This window comes from Scyliorhinus canicula, chromosome 14 (genome assembly GCF_902713615.1).
Source record: "Scyliorhinus canicula chromosome 14, sScyCan1.1, whole genome shotgun sequence".
In the NCBI taxonomy this organism is placed as follows: domain Eukaryota; kingdom Metazoa; phylum Chordata; class Chondrichthyes; order Carcharhiniformes; family Scyliorhinidae; genus Scyliorhinus; species Scyliorhinus canicula.
In genome coordinates, this window is record NC_052159.1 from 73,318,793 (window position 1) to 73,342,861 (window position 24,069).

At 43.1% G+C, this 24,069-nt stretch overlaps 1 protein-coding gene across 10 annotated transcripts in view; it reads right to left on the reverse strand.

Moving 5' to 3' along the window:
• The window catches only part of LOC119977609 (mitogen-activated protein kinase kinase kinase kinase 4), a 399,419-nt gene that overhangs the window by 75,717 nt on the left and 299,633 nt on the right, over positions 1-24,069 (reverse strand). For 6 of the 10 annotated variants that reach the window (XM_038818739.1, XM_038818736.1, XM_038818735.1 and 3 more), the window contains 8 exons: positions 11,511-11,672; positions 10,140-10,246; positions 8,753-8,904; positions 7,286-7,380; positions 6,780-6,788; positions 5,217-5,398; positions 1,109-1,232; positions 5-175 (listed from right to left, as the gene is read on the reverse strand). In XM_038818739.1, the coding sequence (XP_038674667.1) occupies positions 5-175; positions 1,109-1,232; positions 5,217-5,398; positions 6,780-6,788; positions 7,286-7,380; positions 8,753-8,904; positions 10,140-10,246; positions 11,511-11,672 (1,002 nt within the window). Of the gene's footprint in view, positions 1-4; positions 176-1,108; positions 1,233-5,216; positions 5,399-6,779; positions 6,789-6,830; positions 6,852-7,285; positions 7,381-8,752; positions 8,905-10,139; positions 10,247-11,510; positions 11,673-24,069 lie in introns of those variants that run through there. The other 4 variants (XM_038818742.1, XM_038818737.1, XM_038818734.1 and 1 more) reach the window with 3 other exon arrangements.

Sequence of the window (24,069 nt, forward strand, 5' to 3'; positions counted from 1 at the left end):
ATACCTCATTAGTAGTAAGCTCGTCCTGGGGCAGCTGAGGGGACATGATGGGAGACTGCTGGCTGGTTGGGGAGGTGGAGGAATGGCTTTGCTGTATGAGATCTGGCAAGAGGTGAATGCGGGTTGCAAAGCCATTACTCTCATGGTGGCTGGCACGCTTTAATTCACCTGCGCTCTGTAGAAAAAACAGGCATACTTGTCTTGCTTAAGAGTTGCTTGAATACCTATCACCCTAGCAGTTAATTGGCAGAAGAGTTAATGCAGAAAAGTTGGATTGTGCCGCTTTTATCGCAGCACAATGCCTAGTTCTAAAAGCAATTAAATTTGGTATAATTTGACAAAATCACTTCAGTAACAAACACTTCACATTACTCCAAACAGAACAAACACTAGCTAGAGTTTCCGCAGTGCTTTCAATAAAAATGAGCATATTATCGTCATTCTAAAGCTCTTTTCAGATGAAATTTTAAGATGCTGATTAGATTAGAAGCATTATAATACTCACAGAAAAAGTGACAAATATTATAGCTTGATTTTGATGTGCTGTAGTGCAATGAATAATTTATACTGCTTGCAATATTTAAAGCAATGGAATTTAAAGAGAATATAATACGGGGAAGTCAACATACCCATCTCTCTCTCTCTCTCTTGGTTTTCATTTTTAAAGAAGGGCAAAAATATTGCTCAATGGAGTTAAAAATCTAGTTACCTGACTACAGCTGCAAATGCGAGATTTTAGTTTAAAAAATGTCTGAAGTTAGAGTTGAATGAATGGTGTCTTACAGACAGGTTAGTTTAATTTAAAAACATTTTGAATGAGTGTCAGACTTTAAAAGTGATGATTGCGTATCTCCATGATTTTTGTCCGCAGTCACTTCCTGTCCATCTGAACTCAAGTTATTAAAACTTTTACGATGGATATAGTAACACATGCAAGACAACTGCAGTGAACAGAGGAAACTCAAAAGTCCTTTGCGCTAATTAAAAAAAGGAAAACTAGTTTCAAGAACTGAAATCCATGTCAATTACTGAGCTATTAAGATAAAAAAAAGCACAGCAAAAAATAAGTTAATGGAAAAGAAACAGCTTTCGGCCTGAAAGACTGTACCTGTCGAACTATTAAAGTGCCATCTTTAGAGGGAGTAACAGAAGTTTCAGTCAGCAGCTCCAGATCATCATGAACTATCATTGTATCCACTGATTCAGTTTCTCCATTGCTCAGCTTTGAAGACCTAATAAAAGAAAATCACATGTATACTGCATGTAACGGGGAGCAAGGTTTGGAAACCCACATAAATTACAGATAAGTCCTAAAATACAAATTTGAAGCTCAGACCATTTATGGTTATTCAATCCCCAAAGCCTCGTACCAGCCCGTACCATTCCCGTACCAGCCTCCCCGGACAGGCGCCGGAATGTGGCGACTAGGGGCTTTTCACAGTAACTTCATTGAAGCCTACTCGTGACAATAAGCGATTTTCATTTCATTTTTTCATTTCAAAGCCTGTGTAAATACAGTGCAATCACCTCCAACCATTTTAACAATTATATATTTGAACCGATTCATTTAGGAAGAAGAGTTGGGGGGGGGGGGGGGGAAAGAGAGTCACAGGATGGCCAGGTCAAGGGATGAAGGGTGGGGGATTGAGGGAAAGGAAACTGCAAGGGAAGGAAAGAGGGGGAAATAAGTGGAAGAAAGAAAGGGAGGGAGTGTTTGGGATGGGTTTGGGTTGCAGATAGAAGCAGAGGGCCAAGGGTAGTAGCCCATTTAAAGTATAAACATTCTGGGCAGTGTTTACCTATGTCTGTGCATCAGGACTTCTGCAAGTTCCTGATGTACAGACATTCATCTTATTTCCAACAATCCAGAGTCAGGAAGTTGGGGACAATATGTACGAACTAATCATAGAAATTTAGAGGGTGTGTAAGAACAAGGAAACCTAAAACTAGAGTGCCCCAGATGAGAAAAGAAGTTGATAATAAAATAGAACTCTACAGGGCGGAATACAATGGGCAATAGTTTTCGGGTCTGTTAGCCACGGGTGCAAATCCCATATGGCTAATAAATCAAGCATGAGGGCCATAACTAGATTTGCACCTGCAAGATCTCGGTTTAAGATCTCCCCCCACTCCCCTTACGCCATAAATTTCAGCCCAGTGTAATGTTCCCCCCAGCGATGTGATATCATGCCGGTGCAAATCACTACTGTGTTTTGAAAACAAAAATGTTTAAAGCCCATAGGCAGGTGGTTTAGAAGGACTTAAAAATTCAATCTCTCTGATTAAGAGTTCAGAATGTTATACGGGCAGCAGAGCTAATGATCAAAAGCTGGCGCATAGAACCAAACCATTTTTCCATAATTTTTTAAAATCAAAAAACGATAGAAAATGGGAAGTTGTGAGAAAAGGTAGTCAAGGAATAGATGGAATGGCTGAAACTCAGTTTTCATGACCAGAGAGAGGACTGTAAACATTGTAATAAACTGGCCCACATGAAATCAAAATGCTGGCTATAAAGGGAAAGTCCGTTGGAGTTATCAATCTTGAAAAGAGAAAAACGATATCAGAGAATCGAGAACAATAGCACGTACGCATGGAGTGAATGAGCACCCAGTGGAGATTAACATGTGTGCACAATCTGTACAGGGGTAAAGTGAACAGTAGGTGGCGGATATCCTCAAGGATTCTGAGTGTTGAGGAAAAGTTTTTCTATGTGAACAGGATAGAACGGAGAAGGACATTAAAATTCTGAGATACACAAGGGAAAGTCAATCCTTAATGCTGGGGGGGAAATATATTTGTTGCCCTGAAAAGATGCTAAAAGAAGAATTTCTGATCACAAACATTCATGGGGAACTGAGGAACATTCCTCTAGGGATGATCAACTTAGGATAGGAGAAGTAACTGTAGGATGTACAGAGAAATTACCTATTGCAGGGATTCAGATTATTTTGGGTGATGATTTGGCAGGATCACAGGTAGGGGCTCACAGTGGTTGAATAACATGTTACAATCTGTCTTCAAAGTCCTTGTAAAATAATTTTCTGGAATGTTCCCAGATTGTGTAGTGTTGAGATCACAGCCACGCAAACTTAAAGAACAATCAGAATTGAAGGTGCCAAAAGCTAGTTTGCAGTCTGGCACAATAGGAGCAAGACCTAAATGCTACACCGTAGAGATTGGTAATGCTTAGAATGTCAGCAAGTACATTGATGATCAATTGAATGAAAGTAACATAAAACGAGAGCACATTGTTGAACAGATACACTTAGATAAGAAGAAAGTTAGTGTTCCAGTGGAATGTCAATCAGCCTGCAAAATCCCTATTGTTTACAGTTGGAATTGGAGTTCAGACAAATTCTGTATCTCCTTCCAGATGAAGAAAAGAAGTGATGTGCTACTTGGCGAAATGGAGAATTTCTATTCTGTTAGATACCCATCAAAATGAACTGAAGCAAACTATACCAGGTAAAACCAACTTAGAAAAACATATCCTCGAAATGGAAATTGACCTGGATGAATTGCAGACCACAAAGAAAAACATATCCTTGAAATGGAAATTGACCTGGATGAATTGCAGACCAGAAAGCAGTTTTAGGAAAATAATTCAAATCAAGTCAAAGGACCATTTCTGTTCAGGCAGAATAGTTGACTGAGCTTGAAACAGAAAATATTAGGGTTATTCAGGAATGCAGCACTTTAGCCAAGATAAATAATGAGTTTGAAGAAATGAATAAAAGGGGAGAGGTAAAAGTTCAAGAGATTGAAGGAGAGAACATCTATAATTTTGATACAATTGGGGGTTTAAAGCTGAAGCAAAGAAACTAACTAATCAGCTACAAGCTGTTCCTGAACAAATGGAGAAAGTTTCCAAAAAAAGGAGGAAGATATAATCCAGGCAGTCCAATATTTGGAGAAGAATTCTATGTTGGACACAGAAGTAAGGCAGGAATTGCAGCAGCAACTGAATCAGTTGAAGAAGGAAAACCTATCCATATTAGAGCAGACTGAAGTCATGCAAAAACAATATATTAATTTTGATAGCATCCGACCATATCATGACATTAGGGAAATACGCCATCGCTGATAAAGAGGGAATCAAAACAGTTTTCCGTTTACAAACACGTGGTGATATGAGTAATTAGTCCTGTCTGTAACACATCACATCGTCATAGAAAGTGGAGATGACATCAGCTTCATGGGGCATCCGATTTCCATCGGAGCACTTGTCAGGAGGACAGAGAATGGCAAATGGACAGACGATAGCAAACACAATTTAATGTGGTAAGTGTAAGGAAGTTAGTCTGGTAAGTCTTTGGGAGGAACTACATGGAGAAGCAGCATGATCCAAATTATACTATTCTGGGAGGGATACAAATGCAGAATGAACCTGTAAATACATGTTCACAAATTTTTCAAGGTTGTGGAATTGTGATAGTGAAGTTACAAGTTGGTAAAGTAACCATGTGGGATACTCAGCTTTGTATACAGAGACATGGAGTGCAATAAACAAGGAAGCCATGCGGAACGTTTACAAATGAATGGTTGGGCCTCAGTTGGCTTACTGTGTGCGACTCTGGGCACTACACTATAAGACCTCAAAGGCTTTATAGAAAACAAAGAACAAAATTACCAGGTAGATAGCAGGGATGAAGAACTTCAGTTGTGTTTTGAGATTGGAGAAGCCAAATTTATTCCCCTCAGAGTAAAGAAAATCAAAGGGCGACTTAATAGAGGTATTAAACATTATTTGGGGTTTTCACAGTTTCACCCTGCTAGCTCAGTTTCCTCTGGCACTTGGGTCTGTAAATGGAGTCAATGGAGTAAAATAATGGGCAGAAGAATCGCAGGGGAAATAAGAAGAATTCTTCCATACAGAGTCAAGATCTGGAAGGCACTACCTGCAAGTGTGGTGGAAGCAAATTACATGAGAAATTTCAAAAGCTAATTGGACAAGTACTCCCAAGAGGACTAATTTGCAAAGCTCATGGGGAAAAGGCAAAGACAAGGGAGTAAATTGGACAGCTCTTTCAAAGATCCAGCAAAGGCCAATGGATTGAATTGCCTTCTCCTGTGCAAGAATTAGGAGGCCTGGAGACACTTGGAGCCACAACTGTGCTGAGTGTCACAGGAAATGATATGCAAGGTATCCCAATTCATGCTATGAATGCACAGATAAATTAGTTTCACGATTACTATTAACTAAGATTACATACACTGCTCTAGCGTCATCTGACATGGGTCCGGTTTCATCCGTCCCTTCTTGTTCCAGATCCTCATCCTCCTCATCAGTAGTTCCTGAATCATCACTTGATGAAGAATAATCAGTAACCTTTTGAGGAGGTCGAACATCATCTACAGCTCGAAGCTCTTTAGCCAAGGCAGCAAGATCCTGAAACTAAGAAATTGAGTCACAGGTCAAGTATTTGGATTCAATATTCTCGTCTGATGCAAAATAATGACATGACAAATTGTGAAATACGAAGCTGCAAAATATTTTTCATGCCATGATCTAATCCTAGTATCTTAAATGATATCCATGAACATGGATATACTTTTGTCAGGTAAACAATCAAAATTAAAGTATTTCTAATGATCTGACAGTTTAACATTTTCTATTAAGTAAGCAATAAACGAGTTTGGAACCTGAAATGCATAAGTGAAGCTGAAGGGGAACAGTGGAATGAAATAAGGGTGGTCAGTCAAAGGTATATATGTATGTTCGAATGAGACCCCATTTGATTTCAAGTTAAAACATTTCAAACAAAGATAGATGAGGCAAATAACTAAACAAACATTGGTTTAGATTTGTACAGGAAAGTCCAAAGTTCTCACATTAAAAATGTCAAACCACAAATTGCAGTTTTCAAAAAGATGCAAGTTCAAATGAAACTAATTAAGTTTTACGGGACAGGGCAATCAAAGCATTTACTTTTCCACGCAAGCTATTTTAAAAAATTGGTAAAAAATAGTTTGCAGAAATACAGCCTTGATTTACATGAACTGCATCCCACAAGTCACCCAGCATACCATTAAGTATAATTCAGAATTTCATTGAACACAGCTTTATACCATTTTACTGTGAAAGTACAATGTTGATCATACTATTCAGAAAAGTTACTATCGTTTTCACTCCCTCCACTATTCCAAACGTTACAACTCCCAAGTGTTACATTTTCTGTTGATCCAAATACAATGTTCCAAACAATATAAAATCATAGGTTTAAGGTTAAAGAGATGGAAAATCTATTTTATCCGAACAAGATATTTATACCTTACATATTTACACTAATTATAAAATGGTTTCATTGTATCTCTGCAATTCCAATCTTGGATAAGAAGTCACCTTGACAAAAATAGTAACAGTACATCCAAAATGAACCAAAATATTTGAACCGCATTGCAGGGTGGGGCACAATTGTTTTATACAGAAAACTGTTTAAATTGTAATAAATGTAATTACAATCTTATAGGGTAAGAAACCAATTCACGCAATATAAAAAATGCTCCAAGAACTCAGGATACATTGGACGGGATTCTTTGGCCGCACCCGCCCAGCGACCGCAAATTCCTGCCCGAGGTCAATGGACCTTTACATTGTCCGCCTGCTGTCAATGGCGATGTTGTGCAGCCGAAGAATCCAGCCCATTGCTTATTAAAAATAGGGACTCGAACACAAAGAAAACACACACATATCACAGCTTTTAAACAGGGAAATAAATGCATGCAACTAAAAGTGCAAGCAAACAGATGAAGACTGCTAAAATGGCATAGCTTACCACATCCCCCTACAACATTCAGCAACCCATGTGTGGTCATGTGATTGAGTCATGAGCCATCATTGGTCATACCAACAAGGTGCAAAGGAAAGAGAAAAAGAAGAAAAACGAACATAAACAAGCATACACTTCTACCATATTTTTTTTAAAAAGAAATATATTTACTATTGCACTTACTGCAATCTGTGAATAATAAAAAACATATATGTAATGACCTGTGCTGTCATCTGGAGTACTGCTTGAACAGATTGAGTTGTGGTTTTAGAAATAATGAAGCAAAGATTTATGATTTCATAAACTGACTTTCAATATCAAATTGGATCATGCAATAACAGAAGGAATTAAAAGAATAGGTTGCACCTTGAACATACTTTAAAAATTAAAATCTTACTGTACTTTATTGAAAGTTTTCTCAAGAAAGCAAACTTTTAAGTTGGTATGAGCTGCATTTTGGAAAATGTGAAATGGAAATTTACAAGAAAGTAAGCGAGCTTTAAGGAGCTTACAGCTGGTCTACTTGGCCTGAAGTCCTTTTTCTCCTCTTGTTTTTTGTTAAGATTTTCATGGCGTTGAGATGGTGAACCTTCAGACTTGGATGATGCTGTAAACAAAATAATTTGATCAAAAGCCTAAGTATTGATGCACTAAATGTCACGATTTCCAAGCACATGAACCACAGCACCTGTAAACTGTTAACAGCTGAAGGAACAAAAACGTGGTAAACTAACATTTTCATATAATACATTAAAAATTATGTTGATTTATTAATGTGAGACTGGACAACATCAATGTCACGATATGCAATCAAGTTTTTTATTGATATTATAGGTGCGACTTTCCAGAAAAATATCTAAGTTCATTTGTGGCGAGTTTATCAGGGTGTTTCCACTGGTTTTGCTAACGAGTTCCCCTCGCTATCCAATGGCACTCAAGTCACTTTTTTGGGCCCTGGGGAGTTTCTCACCAGTTTAACCAACAATTAAGAATTTTTTTCAGCACTGGGGAGCTGAACTCAGAGATTGGGCCACCATTTTGAAAGGGTGCCCCGAACTCTAAATGAGCTTGTGGGTCCCCCACAACCCCCTCCATTGGGAAATGTCACCCCCCATACACACGAGCGCTACCTCACATCCCCCAAAATGAGGACACCCCACTATGGGGTCCCTGGGGGCCATCCATATCCCCTTTACAGTAGCCCCTCGCTTCCAGGACCCACACCAGTCGTCCCACCAACCTCCGGAAGGCCCCTGATCTGCACACACCCTTCAAACCCCGCTCTAGCTGAACGCAGCCAGAGAATTGCACCCTTTATCTTTTACACAGATACATAGAAGGTAGGAGCAGGGGGCCTTTCGGCCCTTTGAGCCTGCTCTGCCACTCATCACTATCATGGCTCATCATCCAGCTCAACAGCCTAATCCTACTTTATCCCCTTAGCCTTTGATCCCATTCTCCCCAAGAGTTACATCCAGTCACCTCTTGAATATATTCAAAGATTTAGCATCAACCACTTCCTGTGGTAATGAATTCCACAGGCTCACCACTTTTTGTGTGAAGAAATGTCTCCTTATCTCTGTCTGAAATGGTATACACTGAATCCTCAGGCTGTGACCCTTGGTTTTGAAGTACTTGTATTCATTTACTTCACAGTCTGGATGGTGGCATAAATTAATACAATATATCGTGATGCCACTAATTGTCCTGTACATAGCAGGGCATATGTCTTGTTTGAAGGAGCAATTACTTTCAAAAAGAAAACTCTGTTTCCTTGGCACATAAATATTAAATGATAATAGTAAGGGTGTCTAAATATTAGATTTCTATTAGCCTCAGACATCTAAATGTTTATTCTTAACAATTAAAATTGTGTATCTCAGATCAACATGGTCTCCAAGGGAACCAGTTTTTCAAGGGTGGGGAATGAGCAAAGCAGTGAATCATACACTTAAATAATTCGAAAAGGAAAATCTCACATCGTAGCCTGTAGCGTTCACCAGATCCAGTTTGAGAGCCAGGATGGGATCCTGGCTGTGAGCCAGAGTTGCTAGAGCCCGAGGAGCTGCCACTGCCTGGTCTTGGTACAAGTTTCTCCACCCTCTCCCACAACAGTCTGGGCTCTATATTGCTAAAGAGGGAAAGAATTTAAATGAAGAACTTTCACTCTTCACAGCTGGCCTGTCAACATAATATAAATAGATTAAATAGACACAAAGCAGTCGCAGTTTTAGAATACAATCTTTAGGTTGATTGTAGTGGAAGAGAAATGAAGGAAAAGCTCTGTGTATCTGAAACTGAAATATTGATGCAGATTGTTCTTAGGCCACAATTGAAGCTCCAAGACAGCATGTACAGCAAAACCTGCTGCCATTGCACTATCGATACCAATTCAGACACTCCATGAATGGGAATTTAAAACTTCCCAATGTAGTATTTTATAATAAAGAAAGAAGATAGTGTGGTTGTTGAAAATCTCAACTTAGAAACAGAAAATACTGGAAATATTCAAGACAGGCAGCATTGGAGGACATTTCGCTTAAGTTCGAAATGCAAAATGCCCAGGCATTCCTTAATATGCAGGTCTCCAGAATTCAAGAAGTGGTAAAAACAATATAATCTGTTTTTATAATTTTCCTGGTTACTTTTTTCTAATTTTTCCTCATGTTGTAAATGTGTCCTCCTCTCTGGAGGTCTCCCTTGTTTGGGTGATTTGCATGCAGTTTGAAACTAGCATCTTGGGCCTGACTACTAAGAACCATCATGTGTCACAGTATTCCCCAGCAGAGGGTAGATGCATGACTCATCAGACCAGCCTCAGCAGGCATTTTGTGTTGTTGAGTAAAATGCATGTGCAAAAGACATAGATGTTGCACAGTAAAGTTGGTGACCCTAGTGAATATCTCCAATGAACAACAACATGGCACTGACAACTTACTCTGAAGTGAATTAAAGACACCAACAAAATCTGACTTCTCAGTCAAATGCATTCCATACTTATGCCTCAGTATGGAAATTTTGATTTTTTTTCTCCTTTCCTTGGGTCTGCAGCTTGAAATTAGCGTTGTGAGACTTACTAGCAGAATTAACAAATTCTTTCCTCAATAATCTGTTATCAGTAAAACATGCAGGTTACCATCAGAATATTAAGGCAATTAATTGAGAGCAAACTCATTTTCATTATTTGGCGAATGAAGCGGATGTTGGCTGCAGCACTGAAAGGTCTGGATTTTGCAAGTGTCTAATGAAGGGCAAGGTTGCCGTTTACAATTATTTGCTGTCAATGGATAACTTTCTTCCTAAATTTGTTATTGCTCATTAGGAATTAATAGCACATGATATCAAAAAAATAACCAAGATCCGAACCTTGTGACACTTTTTGGACAACTCTGTCCACTTGGCTGACTACTGCCTTGCAATGGAGAATCCCGACGAGACAGCACAGGGGATCTAGGTGTTGCCCTCACTGCAACCTTACAGAAACAAAAATCTCAATTTGTTATTCATTCTGGAAAACACCTTCAATTAAAAACATAAATAACTCTTGCTGTTAATATTTAGGAAAAGATTTCCAAATTACAATTGACAAAATGATAAAACACCCCCGAGATGAATCAATGGCAGGAAACAAGAGGTGGTGGGGTGGACGGATGCAAAATTAGAAAAGGAAAAATATAGATCTTCAAGTGACCCTTGTTGAGCATACAACAGCGAATAAATGCAAACAGGATGCTAGAAAAATAGTGTTCTGTGGTCAGTTACATTACTGAACCACAAAAACAGTGTGAAAATATCTAGATTAATATCTTGTTAACCTGCGCTTGTTCTATTATTATTGATGCTAAAATTAAAATACTTTATGTTTCTATATACTTAATTAAGCTGTTGATCTATAATAACCAAGCATAAACGTGCCTGACAATCAAATCCATTGCAAAATAAGCATCACCATTGTTGCACACATATGACTTCTGCCTACCCATATGGAATCAGTATTCAAAATCTTCTCTGTCCCCAATATCACAAAAATTCTTTACTAATTGGAACTAATTCTGCAGTATCTGCTGTTAAGTACTGTACACACGTCAGCAATGGAGCTAAAATATAATGACATCCACATTGCTAAATTAATTTTAGAAATTAACAATGCTCACCTTAGAGACTAGAATGCTGCAATTGGAATTAACCAGCAACAACTTCATATTTATAATGAAATTCTGCCTCATAAGAGACACACAAATAGTCAGATAATATGGAGGGGAATTTGTAACTATTTTGCAATTAATATCTCTAGGCACCTATCCAATCCTTACCCTTAGAGGTGCCATCTCACTTTCTGATCTACCCCAGACCCCTGCATATTTTGCCTTCACTTAGTGTGAAATAGTCATAATTGCATAATTACAAATACTATGCTATAATACCACAATCTACTTTTAAGCTTATCAGAAAATCCATTCAACATAAAATACTATCTGCTACATAAAGCAGAAGTGGCCCTAATGCTAAAATGATTTTCAGATATTTGAAATAAAGTGCAAGATTATTTTCATTGGCTGTCCAATGAAAGGCTAATTTTAATCAATAAGTGATTTAATCGAATAAAATAAGACAAAAGACATGGGAGCTCTATAAATAACTAAGAAAGATATGGAGGGAAGCATTTGAAAACAAACTGCTTCACTCATGTAAACAATTATCCTCATACAGCAGTGTGCAGTGTTTTTGATTCTGTACCTGTGGCTCTGTAGGCCTGTGCAATGCAGCTGGATTGGATTCAGAACTTCCATTAGAAAATGATTCTGATCTAGAAGGCACTGGAGGCTCCAAGATTTTGCTATTCTGTTTTGATTGTGCTTGAGGTGAGCCCTGGTTACTCTTCCTGAATCTTTCATCAACCTGGATACAAGATTAAAATTCAGTTCACGCATTCCTGGAGAAAAACTGTTTCAATCAAATAGAAATGTCATGTTAAAGATAATTAAGCATGTACGACTTCTCTGATGATGGCCCAACATTTATCAAGTGTGTTGCTCAGTCACGCAGATCTGGAAGGTTCCCAGTGTAATTTGGCCTTTTACGGTCTCTTGTCTCAAAGTAAGCTGCGAGAAAGAGACAGGGAGTCTGCAAAATGATATAAACCATTTAAGTGATTGGACAGGAAGGTAAGATGGAGTATACATGAGGAAATGTGAAATTATCCATTATAAGAATGGAAATGCAGATTGTTTCTTTTAAGAAAAGTGAGACACAAATATATGTTGATGTGCACAAATCATTGCACAGATCAAATCATAGAGTTGACAGACAAATACAGCAAACAATTAGGAAGACAAATGGCCTTTGTCATGAGGGGGTTTCAGTATGAAAGTACTGAAATCTTGTTGAAATTATATGGGGTTTTGATCAAGATCACACTAGAGAGTATACAGTTGTGGTCTCCTTACTCACCTCAATGGCAGTACAACAAAGGCCCACTAGATTGATTCCTGGGATGAGATGATATCCTAGGATTCGAAATTTAAAAAGGGACATTTTTTCTGAAGTTTAGAAAAATGATAGGTGATCTCATTGAAAGCAATACACTTCTGAGAAGCCTGGAAAGGGTAAAAACTGAAAATTTGTTTTCCCTGCTAGGAATCTAGAACTAGGAGCCATAGTGTCAGAATAAGGGGGCAGTGATTTAGGCGTGGGATGAGGAGAAATTTCTCCACATGAGATTGTGAATCAGTGGAGTTTTCGACACAAAAAGGTTACAGGTTCAGTTGTCGAGTATAATTAAGACAGAGATTGATATATTTTTGGCCACTCAGGGAATCAAGGGATACGGGGACAAAAAAGGAAAGTGAAGTTGGTGTAAAACCTCAGCCATATTATTGAACAGCACGAGGCTAAGGAAAAAATGGTCAACACTTATTTCCCATGTTCTTAGTAAAGCTAATGGTAGAAGAGCTGCAATTATTCTCACTGGATAAGGAGGTAAAAATCAAGCAGTAATCTCTGGTTTAACAGAGACTCAGGATCATAATGCCTGTAACCTAACATTAGTGAAGCTACTGTTTCCTGCTCGTAAACATCAAAAATAACAGGTTAAAGCAGTGCCTCACCAACTGATAGCAGCAAAGTTCGACCACCTTCCTTGAGGTTACAATGAACACAAGGGTGCTTCATGAAAATCTCATCATTTATGGTGGTGCCCAGTATGTCGGTACAAGAGAAAAGGGCTGAAGTAACTGCACATCTTCAGCCAAAAATATCAAGTGTGCAAACCCATTCGGCTTCCTCCTGAAATCCCCAGCTTGGATGCCATGATCCTGCCAATTAGAGTCAATCCATGCTATATTCAGAAGTGGCTACGTGCACTGGGCTTGGCAAAAAGTTATGGGTCCTTGACAGCAATCTGGCTGTTGTACTGCAGACCTGAGCATGAAAGTAAGCCTTTCAGCTTGCCAAGCTACTTCACTACTGCTATAGGAACACAAGAAATCGGAGCAGCAGAAGGACATTCAGATTCTTAAGCCTGCTCTGTTAGTCAATAAAATGACGGCTGATCAGATGTGGACTTAACATCACTTTCCTGCCTGTTCCTCATTTTCCATGACTCCCTTTGTCAATCAAAGATCTGTCAACTCAGCTTTGAATATATTCAATGACTGAGCCCCCATTGCTCGCTAGGAGAGAGAATTCCAAAGACTAATAACCCTCCAGGTGAAGGAAGTGTTCGATGAGTAAATTGGGCCTATATTCTATGTGCTGTTAGAATAATGGGAGGCAATCTCAATAAAACATACAAGATTTTGAAGTGACTTGATAGAAAGGGACGAGATGGTGTTTCTGCTGGTCTGGGAATCTAAAACATGGAGGAACAATCTCAGGATAAGGAGCAGATCAAGAAATATGGTAAGAAAATGGTGTTGAAACCCAAGAGCAGCCAGGATCACACTGCATGGCAGAGCAGGATCGAGAGTTTGTCTAGTGTATTTCTGCTTCTGTTACTTGCTTTTTAAATGGGGGCCCCCTTATTTTGATTACTCCATCAAGGGAAACATGCTCTCAACATTCAAGGTTGAATTTACCGTTTTCCAATCCACTGGGACATTTCCAAAACCTGGGGAATTTTGGAAGATTACAACAAAGACATCCACCATCTCTCCGCCAATTTATTTTTTTAATAAAGACTTTAGGCTGCAGGCCATCAAGTCCAGGGCAAATGCCAGTCTCAAGTGCCATGAGCATTACCTTACTTTTTCTCTAGTGATCATGATTGTTCCAAGTTCCTCCCTTCCTTCTGCCAATGAATTTCAACTATTTTTAGGATGCTTTGTCTCTTTTGTAAAGATAGATCAAATACTTTCAAAATCTTCGCTGTTTCCTCATTTCCCATTATTAATTCACCAGTCTCACAGTTAAGGGACCATTATTCACTTTAGTAACCTTTCCTTTGTATACATTTACAGAACTTTTTACTACCTGCTTTTATATTTCATGCTAGTTTTCTCTAGTAGTTTGTTTTCTTCCCCTTTTCATACTGTTATCCATTGCTGGTTTCTAAAACGACAATCTGTTGTACCACTAGTCTTTGCAGTATTGCAAGCCCTTTCTTTCAATTTGATACCACCTTTAACTTCCTTAGGTTAGCCACAGATGGTGTAAGCATTTGATAGTATTTTTTCCTCAATGGAATATCTTTGTTGAGAGTTACGAATGATCTTAAATGACTGCTGCTACATCTCCACTTTTAACCTATTTTTCCAACCCACTTTGGCCAACTGTCTCCAAACCCCTGTTATTGCCTTTTAAGGCACCCACACTTTTCAATCATGTCATGATCACTCATGCCTACACAATCCTTTACAATGAGGCCTACAGAATAGCCTGGCAGCTTCCAGAATGTATTTTTCTAAGAATCTGTCATGACTTCACTTTAATTAATATTTTAATATTCTTTAATATTCTTTATTGTCACAAATAGGTTTACATTAACACTGCAATGAAGTTACTGTGAAAAGCCCCTGGTCGCCGATTCCAGCGCCTGTTCGGATAGACGGAGGGAGAATTCAAAATGTCTAAATTACCTAACAGCAAGTCTTTAGGGACTTGTGGGGGAAACAGGAGCACCCAGAGGAAACCGACGCAGACACAGCGAGAACGTGCAGAATCCGCACAGACCCAAGCCGGGAATCGAACCTGGGACCCTGGCGCTGTGATTTATGAACTCCTCCTATAGTCTACCATTACTAAAAGTCAAAATTAAAATCATCCACAATTATTGCAGTACCTTTTTTGCATGCCCCCATTAATTCTTGATGTACATGCTATCCTATAGTGTTGGTACTGTTAGGGGGCCTATAAACAACTCATCCCTGTAACTTCTTTAATTTGCTATTTGTTATCTCCACCTAAACGGATTCGACATTTTGATCTTCTGAACCAAGATAATTTCTCACTACTGTACTGTATTAACAGAACTACCTCATATCCTTATCCGTTCCTCCTGATCTAGGAAAATGTCTAAATATCGTTGAATATTCAGGTCCTACCCTCAGCAACATTGCAACCATGCCTCTGTAATGGTTATTATATCATACTCATTTATTTCTCTGTGTGCTATTAGTCATCCATCTTGTTATCTGAATGTTCTCCGAATTCGTGAAGAGTCTTTAACTCGGTCTTTTTTTTCCACCATTTTTGCTAACTCTGGCTTTATTTGCACAATTCTGTTTGTACATTCAATCCCTTCCTATCACACTCTGGTTATCATTACCTGTAGCATTAACCTGCACTATTGGCCTGCCATTTTTTTTTTACTTTCTAAAGCTCCCCATACACGAACCCTCTCGCCCACTATTTTGTACAATACCCACTTTACAGTCCCAGTTTTACGATTCACCAGAACATTGATCCAAGCGATTTAGGTGAAGGCCACCCCAATGGCACAGCTCCCTCTTTTTTCCTATACTGGTGCCAGTGCCACATAAAGCAAAACCCACTTCTCCCACACAAGTCTTTGAGCTATGCATTCCACTCTCTGATCTTATTTGCCTGTGGTAATTTGCTCATGGCTCAGATGGTAATCCAGAGATTATTACATTTGCATTTCTGCGTTTTAATTTAGTCCCTAACTGGTCATACTCTTTTAGCTGATCCTCTTTCATAATAATCTTTATTAATGTCACAAGTAGGCTTACATTAACATTGCAATGAATTTACTGTGAAAATCCCCTAATCGCCACACTCAGGCGTCTGTTCAGGTACACAGAGGAGAATTCAGAATGTCCAATTCACCTAACTAGCACGTCTTTCAGGACTTGTGGGAGGAGCTATGGGCCAGGGTTTAGAAAACTCCAAAGTACATCATGGAGTTCACCTGACCTACAACGTTTATTGAGTTTATTGAATGCTTGGATGAGCACAAGAGTCTGTCTTTCAGGTGTTATTCAACAGTAGGCGCTTTTAATAATAAAAAAAACTTTATTCTACAAATGTAGTTAACATTTGTATGACCACACACATGCAAGAATTTTATCAACTGCAAACATAAATACCCCACACAGCTACAGTAATCTATTTCTAATCCTTAATGAATCTCCCTTAACTGTTCCAATTTAATAACAAGATACAAATAAAAAACAGAACCCCCCCTTTCAAAGGTGTGGCCCAGCATATGGCATTCTTACTGGTGCATAACTTGATACTGATACTCTTGTATTCTTTTCCAAACAGCAGGTTGTAATTCCTTCCAGAAAGCAGTTATATCTTTTAAGTTATCAAGCAGTCTGGGAACAGCTTTTAACATGAAGATAGAGAAAACTTTCTTTCAACCTGTGCAGTACAAACCAGTCCAAACTCAAAGCGAAAGTAAAAGTCAAAAGCGAAAGTAAACTCAGAGCCACAACCCAGCTCCACCCACACAATAACATCACTGAAGTCCTGTGATAAGACAAAAAACATTTCTTAAAGGGACACTCCCATGACAGAGGAAACCGGAGCACCCAGAGGAAACCCACGCAGACACGGAGAGAACATGCGGACTACACAGTGACCCAAGCAGGAATCAAACCTGGGACCTTGCTGCTGTGATGCAACAGTGCTCACCACTGTGCTACCAAACTGTCCATATTCCTACCTATGTCATACTGGATGCTTCCCCTCCACTCAAAATCCCTCTCTAGCCCCGAGCTATTATCCTGGCATCGGGTAGACAACACACCTTTTGGGAATTGCTTTCAGCTGCAGAGAATTATATCAATCTCACTACCTATACTGCTCCCTACTACTACAGTGGAAAAGTTTAATAATTAGTGTGTAATTTGATTATGGTAATGGTCAAATCATCAAAATATATTAATTAACACAACATGATATTTTGTTGAATTGTAGTCAATACGGGACACTTGTAAGTCACATGACTAGGCCCCTGTTAATATTGCGTTTAGTAAAACAACTGTAAGATTCTATAGAATTAATCAGAACTAGCTCAGCCTTTTTAACTTGTACTAATGTAAATATGTAATCATCTTTGGTTTTGAAAATTTAGAGTTAAGTTTTGTAATCTTTTTTCACATATATATATATATATAGTTTTTTTGACTTGGATTCTTAATAAACCTGTAATGTATATCGTGTATCTATATCTTTCCATCTTAAGTTTAACACAGCAGTCATCTCCAGGCACTATTTTATAAGTATTTTTCAAAACGTTATGTAACCTCTGCAACTTTGTAATTTCTGGAAGACTATCCACTACTCTGTACACCTTTACTATATTTTCCTGAACTTGTACAAAGCAAAGACCGATAAGAGTTCTGCAGGACTTATAGACATCGATTAAACATTTGGACCGCAATCCGATGACTATGCCGTGCCAGAAAAGCAGCTCGCCACGGTGCAGCGCAGCCGATAAAAGCCGGGGGACCTCACTCCCAGAAGCCTAACTGGAAGAATCAAAAATACTCCGGCTGCTACAGCAGGTCAGAGGGTAGGAATTCTGCGGTAATTAATTCACCTGACTCACCAGAACAAATCCACTACTTATAAGGCACAAGTCAGGAGAGCGATGAAATACTCTCCACTTTCCTGGATGACAATTAGGGGGTCTACCAGGCTATCGGAGGCCCCCAGGGGGGTTGGGATTTGGGCAGGGTGGCACCCTGGCATGGTTGATGCCACCTGGGCACCTTAACACTGGTATCCCTAGCAATGCCACTTGGGCACCCTGGCAGTGCCATTTGGGAACTCTGGCAGTGCCACCTGGATGCAAGCCTGCAACTGCTAGGATGCCCAGGTGGCACTGGCAGGCTGACACGGCACTGCCAGAGTGCCAGACTGGCAATGCCAAGGTGGCATTTTGCACGCTGTGCAAATTGGACCCAGGGGTGCCCTGTCTGTGTGAGGTAGGGTGCAGGATCTCAACACCATGCAGGACAAAGCAACCCACGTGATCAGCACCTCATTATTCAGCTTAAACATGCACCTCCAACAACAGCACACCATGGCTGCAGTGTGTCCCATCTACAGGATGCATTGCAGCACTCACCAAGGTTTTTTCTGCAACACTTTATAAACCTGTGACTTCCAATATTTCGAGCATGGCATATGGGAATGCCGCAAGCTGCGAGTTCCCCTCCAACTCATAGGCCAAGCTGGCTTGGAAGTATATCATCATTCCTTCACTGTCACTGGGCAAAAACTCTAGGGGGGAGGCGATTCTCCGAGCCCGGTGCCGGGCCGGATAATCGGCGCAACCGCACCACGATGCCCCAACGCCGGGCGAGATTCCCGAGGTGTGGAGAATTGGCGCCGGCGCATTTGACGCGGCGCCGGCTGCGGGAATTGGCGGGGCTGCCGATTTCTCCGGCACGGATGGGCCAAGCAGCAGTGCGGATACGACAGAGTCCTGCCGGCGCCGTTCACCCCTGGTCGTTGCAGGCGGGAACTCTGTGCGAGCGTCGGGGGGGGGGGGGGGCCTCTCTTCTCTTCTCCCACCCCCGGGCCTACTACCCTGCTCGGCCGGCCCCTGAACACCGACGCCATATTGAATCGGGGACGGCACGCTACAGAAGTCCCCCGCACATGCGCATGTAGGCGGGGCCCAACTGCGCATGCACGGGTTGGCGTGGCACCCATTTGGCACTGGGAAAGGAGGCTGTAGCGGCGCGAACCGCTCCAGCGCCGTGCTGGGGGACAGAATAGGTCGTACCCGGGTCCGGTTCGCGCTGTCGTAAAATGCGACGGCGTTCACAACGGTGCGAACACTTGGGGTGAGATTCTCCGCAAATGTGGAGAGTCGTAAAGGCTGCCGTGAAACTGCCCGTGTTTCACGGCAGCCTTCGCGCCCGTTCCCGGGACCCGATTCTCCCCCCCCCCCCCCCCCCCCCAATCGGGGCTAGGAGCGGGACTCCGGGAATCACGGCGTCGTGGCCTTAACGACCGTCGTTAAGGCCGCGCGCCAAGATGACGCGCGGCCGGCTCCAACCCGCGCATGCGCGGGTGACTTCATCACGCCATTGACGGAACTCGTGCATACGCGGTTCCGCATTTCTCCACCGCCGCCCAACAAGATGTGGCGGCTTGATCTTGTCGTGCGACGAGGGGAAATAGTGCGTCCCTTTTGGACGCAGGCCCGACGATCGGTGGGCACCGATCGCGGGCCTGTCCCCTCCCGAGCACAACGGTGGTGCTCCCGATCCAAACGGGCCTCTGGATGCCCCAAACGGGCATCCAGCGCCCGTTTTTACGACGGCAGCAAGCAGGTGTGTTTGCTGCCGTTAACAAACGGGCGCAAAGGCCCGGCCGCTCGGCCCATCAGCCGCAGAGAATTGCCGCTCGCTGTAAAAAATGGCGATCGCCGATTCGTGACGTGGGTCGGGGGGGGGGGGGGGGGGGGGGGGGGGGAATAGCGGGAGGGCATGAAAAATGTCGGGAGGCCCTCCCACTATTCTCCCAACCGGCGAGGGCAGCGGAGAATCGTGCCCTTGGGCTCCATTTGGGAAAATCACCCCCTAAGATCTCCTTCCCGTCACTACTGTGGATGAACCTACACCCGATGGACTGTAGAAGTTCAAGGCAGCTATTGATTACTACCTTCTTGAGGGCAATTAGGGATGCTGGCCTTGCCAATGAAGTTCTCAAACCACAAACATAAAAATAATTAAGCTTGGTAGTAGCGGCTGTGCGAACCCACCACAATCAAGAACCAATACCGTTAGAAAAGAAGAAGAAAGGGATAGAGAGGGCGTTCGCGAGTAGAGCGGCTGCACTATAGAGGCTCCCACAGGTCCACAAAATCGCGGTCTTTTTCGGGGGGGCTCTCGGGGTTTGTTTTAAAAGAAAATTAAAACGTCCCCGAAGTCGCCCCTGCCTCATTTGCCCGGCCCAAGCGGCAAAGCTCCGTTTCACAGAGCAACAAATAAAAAACAGCGAGAGAGGACAGACTGGTCCCGGTGAGCTCAGCGGAGCGGCTACATGTGGAGGCGGGGTGGGGATCGCAACTTTGTTCCCCAAGAAACAGCGTGAAGGTCAGAGGACTCAAAGACCACGGAGAGGATAAAACTTTTTTTTTCTCCTCTCCTGACAATTTTGGGGGAAATTTTTATAAAAATAAAAAATCATTGGCGGTTTAAAAACCAAATTTCCACCAAAACCCTGCAAAAGGTGAAAGGCACATAACAGAAATATGCCTGCAAATAATAATAAATCGGGAGAACGGCGGGATGCGAGAAGGAGCAGCAGCGAAGTCGAAGGAAAAAGGCAGGAGCTGCGGCCGCGCAGGCAGGCTCGCCCCACAAGGCAAGGCTGAGGTTCAGGAAGCGGCAAAGCTGGCGTGCCGAACAGTGGAGCAGAAACAGGACCATCCCCCCCTACCCTGGGGGAGGAATCGGGAAGTGTGCTGAAAACAGAGCTGAACGCCATGAAGGAGGCGCTCAGGATGGAGCTCCTCACTATGATGAAGAAGATGCTGGCGGAGACAACGGACAAAATGCAGTGAACCATCGAAAGCTTGGGAAGGAAGGTGGAGGTGCAGGAGGAAATGATTCTGGAGTTGGAGAGGGCCGCCTCCGACCAGAGCGACAGGATGGTAGGTTTAGAAACCGAGGTGAAAAGGTTGGTAACAACCCAGGGGAGCCTAATTGGGAAAGTGGAGGACCAGGAAAACGGGTCCAGGCGGCAGAACATTAGAATAGTGGGTCTGCCAGAGGGGATTGATGGCAGAGACCCAACAGGCTACATCTCCCATATGATGGGCAAGCTAGTGGTAAGGGAAGGACTTCCAATCCCCCCAGAGATAGACAGGGCACACAAGTCGCTCACACAAGTCGCTCCGACCCAAGCCCAAAGCCGCCGAGCGGCCCTGAGCGATTATCGGAAGGCTGCGCTGGTGCCAAGACCGAGAGAAAATCCTAAAGTGGGCCCGGCAAACTAAACAGAGCACGTGGGAAGGGAAGACCATAAGGGTGTGTCAGGATATTGGGACGGACCTGGCCAAAAGAAGGGCCGAGTTCCAAAAGGCGAAATCAACACTACACAAAAGCAACGTGAAATTTGGGATGTTATTCCTGTCCAAACTCTGGGTAATATTTCAGGGGAAAGAGCTGCATTTCAATACACCAGCAGCGGCTGATGAGTTTGTTAGATCGAACAAACTGGGGGAGGAGCAGCCACGACCGCTATGAAAACCACGGGGACGGAAAAGAGAGGGAAAATCGTAACAGAGAGCAGAGGACAGACCGCAAACAAGGACAATAAGATCATGAACTGTGCACATGTGTTTTATGTTTTGCACAGGACTGTGCTGCCTCGTTCCCGGGCTTGTCTTCTCACTCAATGCGATGGGGGGAATGGAGCAAGAGAAATGAGAGGGAGAAAAATGGACAGGAGGGCGAGACAAGGGCCAGTAGGAGGAAGGTGAAACAAGGCCAGAGCTGGGCAAATACTAGTAAGGAGGGTCAACACGGGTGGGCAGGAAGGAAGGAGGGCCGCGGTGCGCCTCTCAGGGGAGAGGGAGCGCCTGGCGTAAGGAGTGGGGAAACAGAAGACTGAGGGATGGGGGCTGGGGAGGGGGAGGGAGGGGGGGGGGGAAGAGTCGTCGAGGGGAGAGCACAGTAAAAAAGGGAAGCAAAGAGAAGGGTGAGATAGAGAAGCAGTACAGACACAGGTGGTCGCAGAAGACCAAACAGGCTTTGTCAAGGGTAGGCAGCTCACAGCAAACGACTTCCAGCTACAGAGAAGAACAAGACAGGGCTGTCCAGTATCCCCACTCTTGTTCGCGCTAGCAATTGAACCCCTGCTGATAGCCCTGCGGGACGCGAAAAGTTGGAAGGGAATCTGGAGAGGAGACAGAGAGCAGAGTTTCACTCTATGCAGGTGCCCTGCTCCTCTATGTCTTGAAGCCACAGGAGGGACTGAAGGCAATACTGCAAATACTGAAAGAGTTTGGAACCTTCTCAGGTTACAAACTTAACCTGGGCAAAAGCGAGGCATTCCCAGTGGGGGGTGGGACAGAACTCGAGGGGCTCCCATTTAAAACGGCCCAGAACAGATCCCGTTACCTGGGGATCCAGATAGCCAGAGACTGGACACGGATCCACAAGTGGAACCTGACCAGCCTGGTGGAGGAAGTAAGATAAGACATTCAAATGTGGGGAGTACGGGGGGGTGGGGGGTGGGGGGGGGGGGGGGGGGGGGGGGAGTGAGTGTAGACGATCAAGATGAACGTACTGCCAAGGTTCCGCTTCCTGTTTAGATCCATTCTGATCTTCATCCCCAAGGCTTTTTTTACAAAACATAGACAGCCTAATCATGGCATTTGTGTGGGTGGTAAGAACCTGATAATTCCCAAACCGACACTGCAAAGAAGGAAAATCAAAGGGGGCTTGGCCTTACCAAACCTACAATACTCCCACTGGGCAGCAACGGCAGAAAGAGTGAGGAGATGGGTACAAGAACCCAACGCAGATTGGGTACAAATGGAGGAGGCATCTTGTAAAGGGATGACCCTCCGGGCCCTGGCCTACTGCAGCACTCCCACCGTCCTCAGCAAGATACACAATGGCAGCGGCCACGCTGAGTACGTGGACCCAGTTGAGACAGCACTTCAGGATAACTAAAATGTCCCCCATGGACCTCGTCTGCAGCAATCACAGATTCCCCCCAGCCATGCTGGATACCACCTTCAAAAGATGGAGGCAGGCGGGGGCACATTGACGGTCGGGGACTTCTACGTAGGGCGCAGACTGGCAATACTGGATGAACCGACGAGGAGGTGGAAACTAGCAAAAGGACAGGAATTGAAACACCTCCAAATAAAACACTTCCTCCGCAAAGAGACAGTAGGGTACCACGGGGCATCAGAAACCACACTACTAGAGGACCTGATAGGCACAAGCAGCGAGATGGGGGGGGGGGGCTATGTGGGAAGATTTATGGACAGCTGCTGGATAGAGCTAGACCACCACTGGACGAGACCAGACAAAAATGGGAGGACGAACTCGAGACAATGGTAGGGTGGGGACTCTAGAGTGAAGCACTGAGCAGGGTGAACTTCACCTCCCCCTGCGCAAGGCTAAGCGTAATGCAGCTCAAAGTGGTGCACAGAGCGTACCTGACCAGAACCCGAATGAACAGGTTTTTCTTGGAGGTGGAGGGCAAATGTGAGCAGTGCCAGAGTGGCCCGGCCAACCACACCCACATGTTTTGGGCTTGCCCCGAGCTTGCTGGGTGCTGGACAGCCTTCTCCGAGGCAATGTCCAAGGTTGTGGTGGCGAGAGTGTAGCCATTCCCAATTGTGCCAATCTTCAGGGTATCGGAGAAGCCAGAGCTACACATGGGGAAGGGGCCAACGCACTTGCTTTCGCTTCCCTAATCGCACACCGGAGAATCCTGCTCAGCTGGCGATCGGCAGCACCACCCACAGCTGCAGACTGGCTCGCTGACCCCTCGGAATTTCTCCACCTGGAGAAGATTAAGTACGCCATCCAAGGGTCGGAGGAAGGCTTCCTGGATACTTGTGGGGCAGTTTGTCGGTCTGTTCCAAAACCTGTTAGAGGCCTGCAATGATGAGTAGGCTAAGAATTAAAAAAACAGGCTGGATGAGGAACCAAAGGATTTGACTCCTGGTCAATCTCCAATGGCTTAAACTGAAAAGTACATGCAGCATACAGCTGTGACAGTCTCATGTTTGAAGAGACAGCTGATTCTCAACCTCCTGTGAGGAAAAACAACTGGAAATGTTTTGGAGAGTTGCTGCACCATTAAGTATAAGGAAAAGGAAAGAAAAACTTTCATGTATATAGTGCCT